This window comes from Eublepharis macularius, chromosome 1, assembly GCF_028583425.1.
Source record: "Eublepharis macularius isolate TG4126 chromosome 1, MPM_Emac_v1.0, whole genome shotgun sequence".
Lineage (NCBI taxonomy): Eukaryota > Metazoa > Chordata > Lepidosauria > Squamata > Eublepharidae > Eublepharis > Eublepharis macularius.
Genome location: NC_072790.1, coordinates 30,600,485 through 30,613,302, shown reverse-complemented (window position 1 = coordinate 30,613,302; position 12,818 = coordinate 30,600,485). Strand labels below are relative to the sequence as shown.

Here is a 12,818-nt window from a genome sequence, read left to right as displayed (position 1 = left end):
GGCTATTAGTGGGACAGAAGAACACAACAATTCTAAAGCGCCAAAATGGTGGCCACTTACTATGGGAGAGGTGGTGCAAAGGAACTGGTAATGCATGCAAGCATCCAGCATACCTAATATTTACCACTAGATGGCACTACTGTCAAGGCCAAGAGCAGTTATTGACTTCATTTATGCTTCACTTTCCCCCCCAATGGGGACCTACAATAGCTTGGAACATTCTCTTATTTTTATCCTCACAACAACCCTGTGAGGTAGGTTAGGATGAAAGTATGTGCCTGGCCCAAGGTTACATGGCAGAGTAGATTCAAGCCTAGGTCTCCAAGATCCTAGTCTTGACACCCTAACCATACACCACACTAGCTCAAAAGTTAGCTCGATAGGAAGAGAATTGAAGACTTCGTACCCTGGGGAGGAGGAGCTAGAGAGCACTAAACGAAAACAAAACTTATTTTCTCAGACTTCAGATTCACTGATAAAAGTTTTATAAACATCTTCAGAAAAGTTGTTTTTATTTTTTAATGGCCCGTAAATGTGGGATTTTTAATATTCCAAACAAAATAAACATTTAACAATCACTCAACACATAGCAGGAACATCTTGATCATTTTCACCCTGGACTTTTATTTTACTACAACAGACTAACTATCAAAGGTGGAAGGGCAGTCGAGAGGAGGACAAAGACAAAACACGGTCCCTTCAGATTTAGCAGTGAGAAAAATCACACAAGTGATTTCTGTGACGGCAGTTTCAGTGGAACACAGAAGCCAGATCGAGGAGCAGCAACAGACCAGAGGAAAGTCAAAACAGAAAGTCAAAACTGAAGGACTTTGGAGGCAGAAGAGAAATGGAGCTGTAGTTGAAGAAAGGGGAAAGCAGTGGCATGTGTGAACGCACTGGAAAAGGAGCCAGAGAGGCTGATTGTGTGGTAGACAGGAGAGAGACCGGCAGGGGAGGTGGCAGCCAGGGGGTAGGAACAAGGTGAGACATGTGGGACAGACTGGACAGTTTCCACAGGACACATCCGATGGGATGAGAAAAGAAGCAGAAATAAAGGACTGGAGGAGGCATAGGAAGCTGGAGAGCTGAATGAAGAAAACGGAGTGGCAGAGAGGTCTGACTGGGCAGTCACTTTACTGAAGGAGGGGGCAAATTCTTGAATGGAAAGAAAGGGAAAAGGTGATAGGGCAAGCAGCAGGGGGTCCAAAGCAGAACCAGAAGAACTGAATGGCACCCGTTTTCTCCAACTCTTAGCATCCAATAGACTTACATACTGGTCTGTGATTCTAAACTGTGTCTGCGGTTTTATCACTTATGCCAAATTCAATTTTCAAGAATCAAGTTCTCTTCATCAGATGCCTGATCAGGCATCTGATGAAGAGAACTTGATTCTCGAAAGCTTATGCTACAATAAAATAAAATTGGTTAGTCTTAAAGGTGCTACTGGACTCTTTTTGATTTTGCTACTACAGACTAACACGGCTAACTTCTCTGGATCAATTTTCAAGAGGATCAAAAAATATAAAATGGACTAAACTGTGGTATTTCCTTCAAGTGCTTAAAAATCAAAATGTCACTTGGGCTGCAATTCTATGCACACTTGCTAGGGTGAAAGGCCTGCTAAATTCTAGACATTTCCACATAAACATACCTAAGATTTGCACTGGCTATACCTGTTTCATCTCTGCAGTAATTTTCACTACACCTGTTGAGGCCTCTGTGTGTGATGTACTAATATGTTAAAAAGGATACATCCTGAAATACTTTCCCCCTTATCTAGGTAACTGTTGCTCATAGCTTGTGCCACTTACTTGGATATAAACACAGTAATGTAAATCATGTTTAAAATCCCATAATGCCATCAACATTTGAAAGAATTCTAGATTTATAATATCGCCCTTCAGGACAACTTAACACCCACTCAGAGCAATTTACAAAGCATGTTATTATAATCCCCACAACAATGACCCTGCAAGGTGGCTGGGACAGAGAGAGCTCTGAGAGAGCTGTGACTGAGCCAAGGTCACCCAGCTGGCTTCAAGCAGAGGAGTGGGGAATCGAACCCGGCTCTCCAGATTAGAGTCCTGATGCTCTTAACCACTACACCGAACTGGTTCTCCTGCTGACATTCCAGTTCCAAAATGTTCATGCTACTACCAGGGACTGTCATTTCAGCCTCACTTCACAGGGATTATTATTGCACTCGGGGGGGCAGTTTTTTCAGACCTACATAACTTCAGGAAGCAATCATACATAAATAATGTTGTTTTACAATTTTTAATGTTTGCCATCTTGGGGAGGGGGGGTCCTATTTGGATAAATAAAATGCCTTTTGCCTCTTTGCAGTATTCCGAGGGAACCCCTTCAAGTCTCTTGGCATTCCCAGCTCCATCAGAGGCCCCTTGGTTAACTGGAGCGGCCTTTCTCGTCCTGTGTGTTTTACGGCCTCCCTTTCTCGGCTGTCTAAACGGAGTTACTCCGCTCTAAACCCATTACGCTGTTTAGGATTGCGGTGTTAGCCGTTTAATCCGCCCTCCCGCCAGCCCCTTGAAACGACGGGCTTCCACGTTCCCAAATGTAAAGGCGCCGCCGCCGCCGCCCTCTCCAGCCCTGCTTCCTTCTCCATCCGCACGGCGAGAAAGGCAAGCCCCCACGGCCTGAACTTTTGCCCCAGCGAACCTGCCGGCCTTTCCGCCGCCCCGAGCCTCGCTTGCTGCAAAGCCTCCCGCCTAGGCGGCGGCGCTGGCGAGCCCGAGGAGGGACGCGTCTGCTCGCCACACGACAGCGGGGCTGCTGCTGCTGCTGCTGCAAGAGAGGCCGGCGATGGCGAGCACCGCAGAGTCCCCCTCGCCCGGGCCGCTGCGCTGGACGTCGGCGGCCTCGCTGGTGGTGTGCGCGGCCCAGTTCGGCCTGTGCTGGGCGCTCGGCCGGTGGCTGGGCCGGCGCCACGGGAGCTCGCGGCTGGACGGCTGGGCGCTGAGCTGGCTGTGCTACGACGCCCTGGTCCACGCCACGCTGGTGAGGCTGGGGAGGCGGCGAGAGCCACAAGCCCGCCGGACCAGGCCCCCTCGCCCTCCCCATTCCTCAGCGGGGAAGGCCCGCCAGGGGCCGCGTTGCTTTGAGCCGAGAGGGCCCTGCTGAGGCAAAAGCGCGCAGCCCCGCTTGGGAAGCCGGCCGCCATCCGCGCCAAGACGCCTGTGAGGGCGGACAAGCGCTTTCGCCTCATGCTTCACCCCAGGCTGTCTTGGGGTGGGCTGAGGAGGGCGAGTCCTCGGCCCCGGCACCTCCTCCTCGTCTGGCCGTCCAGCCCCCTCCCGGGAGCGCTTTTAAAAATAATTTGAACTCGCTTCATCCGTTGGAGACCCCTGCTTTTCTCCCTCTACCCCAAGGGGGGCTTAATCTTAAACTGCTTCTCGGTAGTTTAGGTGGGTGACCGTGTTGCTCTGCACTAGAATAGCAGGACTGGAGTCCAACGGGACCTTGAAAATCAGCAAGATATTCCGGGTGTAAGCTTTGGAGGCGCGAGTCAATCTCCCTTCTTCAGATAGTAGGGGGGGGGAGCTTTCACCTTGGAAAGCAGCTTATACCTGAAAATCTTGTTGGGCTCTGAGGTGCCACTGCAGTTAGTTTCTCAGTAATGTGCTACCTGACACGGTCGCTAGGATCAGGTCCTGTAATAAACCAAGATGCCAATTTTGTCCCCCAAATATGCTCTTGACAACACAGCAGGATTTGAGTCCTGTGGCACCTTAAGAGACCAAGAAGACTCTCAGAGTATGAGCCTTCAAGAGTCAAAGCTCCCTTCTCCAGATACTTAGATCCTGCTGTTCTACTGCAAACCAACACAGCTACCTCCCTGAAACTATTAACAACTCAATCAAAACAACGCATATCTTCTATTCTTTGCTTTAATCAAGCTGATTACATTTTGTATTGTATGCAGGGTTTTTTCCAGCTGGAATGTAGTGGAACTGAGTTCCGGAACCTCTTGAAAATGGTCACATGGCTGGTGGCCCCGCCCCCTGATCTCCAGACAGAGGGGTGATTAGATTGCCCTCCGCACGGCGCGGAGGGCAATCTCAACTCCCCTCTGTCTGGAGATCAGGGGGCGGGGCCACCAGCCATGTGACCATTTTCTCCAAGGGCAACCCACTGAGTTCCACCACCTCTTTTCCCAGAAAAAAAGCCCTGATTGTATGTCTGCGTCCTAACTCCAGCTGGCCCTTCTTTGTAACATCCCTACCACTTTCTGACCTGGATATGAGGGCTGACTTGTGTCTGACAAAGTGAGCTGTGTTTCATTAAAGCTGGAAAATATTGTTGGTCTTTAAGGTGCTACTGGACTCAAATATTGCTCTTGCTTTTTTTTGTTACCATCTTCCACTGAACCAATAGCTGTAACAATAAACCTCTTTCTGTATGTTCTCATATGCTTGGGAGAGAGCAAGCCTAGAACACAAGGTACTTCTCTCTCCCGTGTGTTATGCTTGTGCAGCCGAGATTCCCTTGAAGATCAACACATTCTAGGATCGGCGGAGACACCTTACAGTGAAATCCTAAACAGAGTTACTGCTTAGGATTTCACTGTTAGGATCTTACTTCTGTGGTGTCCTTGGGTCACCCATTTATTGGGGCCTGTAAAATTTCCTATCATTCATGCAGAAGGCAGTGCAGTAATTTGGGGGATAAAATATGTACAGCCCTCCTAGTTCTGTAAATCTTTGTCTACTATAGGGACATCACAGGGCTGCAATGACTTTCTGTATAACTAGACAGTGTCCCTGGGGGGCTTCTGAAATAATCTGGCTCTACCCACACCACCCTTCTGACTGTCTTACATTTCACTGGTAAGTCATACTTTGCTGTTTTTCTTTTTGCCCACAGGAAGGCCCATTTGTTTACCTTTCTTTGAAGGGAAGTGTTGCAGAATCCAACAGCATAATTGCATCTCTGTGTAAGTATTCTGTTAAACTGAAACAGAGGAGAAATGCTAATGCTTCTCCAGTGGTCTAGAATTCCTAAAATTAGAGGTGTAAGATCTGGGTCCAATAACACCTTAAAGAACAACTAGATATCCAACATATAAGCTTTCAATGGTTGAGATACAAGGAGTCTTTATAATCCAGGCAGAGGGTGGGAGGTGTATTGTAAATTAGAGTGTCAGTAAGCTAGCTATAATAAATGTTGTAATTAGCTTGGTAGAGCAGAGACGCAAAATGCAGAAAATTAGCATCTGTAATGCAAGAAATGCCAGGATTTGGATAGCCCAGGTAAGCCTGATCTTGTCAGATTTCAGAAGCTAAGCAGGGTCTGCCTTGGTTAGTAATGGGACGGGAGACCTCCTAGGAAGACCAGAGTTGCAGAGGTAGGCAATGGCAAACCACCTCTGTTAGTCTTTTACTATGAAAACCCTGCCAGAGGTGGCTATAAATCAGGTATGACTTGAGGGCACTCTCCAACACCAATGCAAGAAGAATCCTATGTCCTGATTCAACCCTGGAGGACATATTGTTCCTAAATTAGAGTTGGTTACAGTTGGGTTTGAATATTGTTGCTTTGATCAAACTTTTGTTTCACAACTCAGCAGCGTTAGACAGTGTTTATAAACTTCATTTCTATGTGACTTTGAAACACTTTTGCAAAATCTATAGACTTGTTTAAGGTTCCCATGAAGCTCAAATGTCATCATTTTAAACAGTTTCTCATTTAAATGTTGGGGCTTAAAAATACGCAAGCAATATTTTTTTTAAAAAAAAATTAGTACTGATGATGAAGGTGAAGTAAATTTTAGCTAGTCTGTGTGGTGAAAGGCGCTATTGGTAAATCATTGTCATACCATTTTCTTTATATAAAAGACAGGGGGAAAAGCAGCTTGGGTAAATATAAAATCTCAGGTCTCATTTGATCCTTACTCTATTTGATCTGGATTTAATTAATTTAATCTATTAGATTTCTTGCCCACCCTCCCCCCCTTACATTACATTATATAATAATCAATAAAGAATATAATCTGTACCCTGCTTGCCCAGATCTGCCACACCTGCCTCCGGAACGTCGCGCCATGAGGTGGGGGGAAAACGCGAAATATCGTGTTTTCTCGTGCAAGTTTTGCACGACGTCATGCAATGTCACGCAAAAGTCGCACGAGAAAGCGCGATATTTCACGTTTTCCCCGCAACATGGCGCGACGTTCTGGAGACAGGTAAGCCATCTGGAAATGGACACTGTGAAGGGAGTTTTGGGCATTGCATGCCAGATACCCATTTTCTTCTGCTCCTTCCAGGGATGTTTACACGGTCTCATTCCATTACATAAGACCAGCTAATGATGTCTGTGATCTTCTATAGGGAAGGAATACGGCATAGCAGATGCAAGATGGCTACATTCTGATCCTACTATTGTCTCACTGGAAATACTGACTGTTTTTCTGGATAGCCTTCTGGCATTGATCCTCATTTATGCTATTCTTAAACAGAAGCATTACAGGTGAGAGCATGTTTTAAGCACATCAGTTTTGTCATAAAACATTTCCATGAACAAAGACCCTCCAAGCTTGGTCAGTAGGGCAGAATGGTGGAAAATAAGGATGCAGAGACAATCTGATTCCGATCGTGCCTTTGAAGTAGTAAATGTTCCAATATCCATGTCTTTGATCATGAGCTTGACATCAGTACCTTCCGATCATGGGAACTCTTGGAAACCGCCACTGCAGCCTCCCTCCCAGCCGACGCTCCAACAGGTCCTCTAGCCAATCCTTCAAAAATTTAAAGAAAAAATTCCCAGTCATTTAGAAGTTGGGAATATTTTGCTCCTGCCTTTTTAGAAAGTGAGATTAAGGATACTACGCCATTCCCTGGGGCACCTACACTGTGATCGTTCAAAAGACTTCTGCTTGCTAGCTACCTCAAGATCTCCAAGATGTTTTGTGGCAGGAAGGAGCAGGAACAAGGTGACAAGAAGTAACAATACTTGAAAACTGAACAACAGGGTCTGGGGTTTCTAGGTCTCATTTGAGAGCTCCCCGTATCACAACTACTATGGTTACCATCAGGGCTCATTTTGAGGGGAACGCACAGGAACGCAGTTCCGGCAGTTCCCCAAAGAGGTCACATGTCAGGTGGCTCCGCCCACCTGACTCGTGGCCATTTTGGGCCCGTTTCAGCCTGGACTGGGGCCGAAACGGCCCAGATCGGGCCTTTGATGGGTGGTGGATCACTCTCCTGCTCAGCAGCGGCCCGATCCTGACCATTTTGGGCCTCTTTTCAGCCATGTTCAGCTTCTTTTTGCCATTTTGGGCCCAATTTCGGCCCTGAATGGCTAGGATTGGGTCCAAAACAGCTGGGATAGGTGATGTCAGGGGGTGTGGCATATGCAAATCAGTTATACCAATGACACACTTCCGGCTATGTCAAAGGACGTGGCATATGCTAATGAGCTATGCTAATGAGTTCCTCAAGCTCTTTTTTTACAAAATGACCCTTGGTTACCATGATGAATGTGGTAATGTTCTTCACTGCCAAAACATCATCCTGTGATATTTAGCAGGATAACTTGCCCTCAACTGCAATTAATAGAGATGCTCTCCAAGTTAATGGATGTAACCTGGCCACATTACAGACAAATCCAGTTTTAAGTAGTTCTGCAGTTTTTCCTTTGTAGACATTCCGGTGTTTCCTCCCTGTTTTTCTGTTTTTCTGCCCAACATATATCTTTAGTTTCTCTGTTAAGTCAAAAATGGAAAAGTCCTGCAGGAATTTCCTGATAACAAGTTTGGTAAAAATCAGTTGTGTCTTTCTAAGGTTAAGGTTTCACGGTACTCTTTGTAAATAGGAGGTAATTTACTTATGGATTGTACAGTACATACATAGCATGGGAATTCTTAGGACATAAAAAGGAAGGAAAGTTTTCACAAAGGCAGCAGAAGACTGACTGGGTTGATGGAATCTTCACATCCCAAAAGTGAAATGTCTCTTGCTAGATGAGCAACTTTTCAAAAGTCAGGAATCAGTATTATTCTTCTTGAAGGCAGAGGAAGGGAGAGAAGGACGTGTGATCTCCTCTGTGTTTATTTTGAGATCTTTGCTATGGGTTCACTTTATTTTCAGACTGTGATAACATCAGGGCTCATTTTGATGGGGAATGCACAGGAACACCGTTCCGGTAGTTCCCCAAAGAGGTCACATGTCAGGTGGCCCTGCCCACCTGACTCTTGGCCATTTTGGGCCCGTTTCGGCTTGGATTGTGGCCGAAACGGCCCAGATCAGGCCTCTGATGGGTGGTGGATCCGGGCACCTTTTGGGCCATTTCAGCCCCTTTTTGCCATTTTGGACCCAATTTTGGCCCTGAATGGCCAGGATTGGGTCCAAACCAGCCAGGATAGGTGATGTCAGGGGGTGTGGCATATGCAAATCAGTTACGCTAATGACACATTTCTGGTGATGGCAAGGGGTGCGGCATATGCTAATGAGTTATGCTAATGAGTTCCTCCAGCTCTTTTTCTACGAAATGACCCCTGGATAACATCATTAGGATACATTCCAAAGATGTTTTCAGCCATTCTCTCCATTGTCCCCTGTCCCCTCTTAGGGAAAACTGGGCACAGCAACAATGCATTGTCATTGTCTGTCTAGTACAATTAGATAAAGTAATAAGAAAGCAAGGATGATGTGAGGGAAATAATGCCAATGGCCTATTTTACAAGGTTGGTACAAAGATTGCTCATATATGGGAAGTGCCTTTGGAGGGCTGATGAAATTTGCTGAGCTCACTAATAAAAAAGACATTCTAGGATTAAAAAAATCCTTGTTTTAAGAAAAAGATGACTTACAAATTTTCTAGTGCTCCAAAAACAAGACAAGATGGAGACCTCTTGATTTCTGCACCATATGAAACAGTAAACATGATTTACAGTGGAATCCCAAGAAGAGTTACGCCAGTCTAAGACCACTGAAATCCATAGGTGTAGACTGGAGTAACTCTGATTAGGATTACACTGTTAGTCTCACAACAGCCAGTGTGGTGTACTGGCTAGAATGATGGAATAGGATCTGGGTGACCCAGGTTCGAATCCCCACTCCGCCTTGGAAGCTCTCTGTGTAACCTTGGGCTAGTCACATAGTCGCAGGCTAACCTACCTCACAGGGTTGTTGTGAGGAAAAAAATGGAGGAGAGAAGAAGAATGTAAACTGCTTTGGGTCCCCATTGGGGAGAAAGATAGGGTATGAATGAAGTAAAATAAAAAAAATATAGTTGCTTCTATCTTATCCTTCATGCACCCTCACTCATGTTTGGTGTTTAACTTTTTAAAATATTTTTGATACTGTGATATATCTGAAAATGTATCGGAAGTAATAGTAACATATTAACATATGCTAACATATGAAATGTATGTTATATTTCTGTTTCTAATTTCCCTTTTCCCCTCCTTACAGGCACTTCATTCAGATAACGTTGTGTGTTTGTGAATTATATGGTGGATGGATGACCTTTTGTCCAGAGTGGCTCATTGGAAGCCCCAGTCTCAACACTAGTCAGTGGCTTTATCTTTGGGTATATCTGGCATTTTTCAATGGTGTATGGGTAGTTATTCCTGGACTTCTGCTAGTGCAGTCCTGGGTAGAGTTGAAGAAGATGCATCATGAGAGATCAGACAGGAAAAAACATTAATGAGCAAGGCATTGGGACAACTGTTGTTGTGACTTCAGCTGCATTCCTTCTGACAGATACTCCTCCCCTCCCCAGCCAAGCTGTCCCCGTGTCAATACATGGTGCGTAACTATGTGCCCAGGCTGTTTACTTATCTGCAGCCTAAGTCCTCTGCGTGTACAGTGGCTTGTATTCGAGTGTCTACCCCAGTAGTACACTGGTAGCAGAAGGAAGTGTGGACTGCTAGTTAACCATCTAGTTTTACTGAATAATTGGAGCTCTTCTACTTAAGACAAATCTTCTCTCTCACTTTTGCCTGCATGTACAAAGTTGCGGTTAGCCCCACTGAGATATATAGCATGAGATTTGAGGATTTCTAATTTACACTTGGGAAAATTACATAGGGGAATCCTACTGCAGCAGTTAAATTTTATGTCCTCTGCAGTAGCATTGAATTAAAAAGTGATCACAGATGTCCTGTGTAGTATGTATTCTCGTTGTTGCCATTTAATTAATACAGCAAAATAACGTTAAGCCCATCACCCATAATGGACAATAGATACATCACATCCCCTTCCACTTTTGAAATAAGATGAATTGCCACAATCATTCCTTTAATGATCTGCAGTGATCCAGTTCTGGTACCTGTTCTCTTTCCATCTTTCTTTCTCTAAAACTTACAAAGGTCTTCTCTTTAGCATCTACAGCTTGTTCAGTCTCCTAGCACTTAAACATGCCTGTTATTCCAATCCTTTTCTCAATTCACATCATGTTTAATCCCTCCAAGTAGCCCAGGTGAGCCTGATCTTGTCAGATCTCAGAAGTTAAGCAGGGTCAGTCTTAGTTAGTAATTGGATGGGAGACCTCCAACAAAGACCAGCATTGCAGAGGCAGGCAATGGCAAACCACCTCTGTTAGTCTCTTGCCACGAAAAGCCCGCCAGGGGTCGTCATAAGTCAGCTATGACTCCAGGGCACTCTCCACCACAGCTGCATCTCAAGGTGGCTTCACACATATTTCTAAGGCATAACCCTTAAAATACTAATTTTTTTGGTCTAAAAACAACATATGTGCCTTTAGCCAAGCTTGAAAAGATTATATTTGTCCGAGTCTTAGACTTGACCATGGCTCCTTGTCACATATACACAAAGAAGAAAGGCCCTGTCTACAACATCTAAATCAAGAACTCAACAGCGGGGATCTTTCCATTGTGGTACCCAGCTTGAATGCTGAATAAAACCCTGGAAGAATGACAAAGCAGTAGGGTTCACTTGCACTGCACCCAACCATTGTCCGCTAGTGTACGGTTCAGCAGATGCTTTAGGCTGATCCTGCACTGGGCTGGACTAGATGGTCTGTATGGCCCCTTCCAACTCTATGATTCTATGATCTCCAGGGTCTCAGGCAGAGGTCTTTTCTCAACACCTACAGCCAGATCTTTTTAACAGGAGATGCTGGTGGAGGGTAAACCTGGGACCTTCAACATGCCGAGCAAATACTTGATTACTTAACCATGGGCCCACTTTGGAGAAAGGAATTCTTTAACCATAAGTCTCAGCTATACAAAAGGCTGTTCGTGGGACAGAAGGACACAACCATTCTCAAGCGCTTAATGTCCTTTAAATGAAGCGTGCAAGTCACAGTTTTGTTTATACGCAACTGACACTTTAAGTTGCCTTTGTTCTGCTTTTCTTTAAATGTGCGACAGTGAAAAGTAATAGAATTGTAGCAATAACTGAAGTTTGGGAAGTCTACACTAGCCTTGAAAATTATGTTCATTCACAAACTACTGATTTGCATTAAAGGTTTTCTCTTTTTAATGCTGCTTTTGATAGGAAATAAGGGATCAACGATAAAAATGTTTTGTAAAGTAAAGTGATAAAGACTGTTTTGACAAATTAATTGTTAGATAACCTTTCTAATAACTCTTTGTGGAAAGGGGTGTTGTATGTGTTTCTTTTAATAAAGTTTGTTCTTTACAAACCCTGGGGGGTTCTTCTCTTCACCAATGAACATGGAGGTCTGGACAGGTGGCTGCCTGTCATTTCTCCGTTCCAACTAAGATAGTTAACCCAGGGAGTTCCGAAGAAAAGGAAAAGGTGATGGGAGGGCTGTGGCCTCCCCTGGATTGGTGCTTCCATATGGAATACAGATCCAGGGAGGTGGGAACACGTGTGTGGTGGTGCAGGCACACGCCAGCTCTCTTACAGCACTCACAGAGTTAACAGTCCCAATCGGACTGGCCCAGGTAGCTCGAGGGCTGCCTGAGCTGGATGAGCCACCCACTCCCTGCCTCCCATCTCTGGAAGGTATTTTGGTTGCAACAAGCAGACCTCTCATCCTGGCATGGGGAAGCTGACCAGCGGCCATGGGGGAACATGGGGTGGCTGTGGCAACCACTGGAGTGGGATCCCCGTGGGCACCTCCCCAGCAGGGCATGACCAAGAGTGGTTATCGCCAGGATGCCCCCCTCATCTGCATATGGAGATCCTTTGCAGCAGTTGGTGGGGGTCAGACCCAGGCAGTGGACCACACCTCTTGCACCCACGTGTGCATGGCTGGGTGAGGGAGACCAAACCCTGTCCAGTGAGCTGGGGCACGCCCCCCCCCCCACAGCAAGGGCCAAACTATTTGGGCCTTGTGGGGCAGCTAGGTGCCCCCAGCAAAGCCAGGTGGCTGCAGGCCCATGATGTGCCTGATCAGTGACAGAGGCTGCCCCTGCAGCGCTGGGGCTCCCCCTGGACAGCTTCCTCCCAGCTTGGTGCTCTGATGCATATGCTGTGACCCTGGGGGGAATGTGGTCCCTAGCTGCCTACCCTCTGGTGGGGGGGGGGGGAGAATGGCGGTGGTGACAGTGAGGATTGCAGCCTGCACATTGGCTGTGCCTTTGCTTGCCACTCATGCACCTGTTATGGGGGTGGTGTGGCCATTGGGGGATGCTCACAGGGTTGTCAAGGGAATGGCAGGGTGTGCGCTCTTGACAGTGGCCTCGTTGCACCTTGCCGGGCTTGGGCGCCAGCATAGCTCTCCTGCAAAAGTCCTTAAGGAGCAGATAAGCAGCACCACAGATATGCAGATGCACAGGTGCTGGTGGCACTGTATATCAGGCTGTTAATTAAGTGGTGAGAATTTTACTACACATCTGCCCATATGTGTTCAGTAGGGCTGCCATT

The 12,818-nt window shown here is 46.2% G+C and overlaps 1 protein-coding gene across 1 annotated transcript; it reads left to right on the top strand.

Annotated features, from left to right (window-relative positions):
• The first annotated feature begins 2,404 nt into the window (after positions 1-2,404).
• LOC129344134 (emopamil-binding protein-like) lies at positions 2,405-11,629 on the top strand. The gene is made up of 4 exons (XM_055000647.1): positions 2,405-3,018; positions 4,885-4,954; positions 6,348-6,486; positions 9,432-11,629. The coding sequence occupies exons 1-4, from the start codon at positions 2,824-2,826 to the stop codon at positions 9,664-9,666; spliced, it is 639 nt and encodes a 212-aa protein (XP_054856622.1). The 5' UTR covers positions 2,405-2,823; the 3' UTR covers positions 9,667-11,629.
• Positions 11,630-12,818: the final 1,189 nt, after the last annotated feature.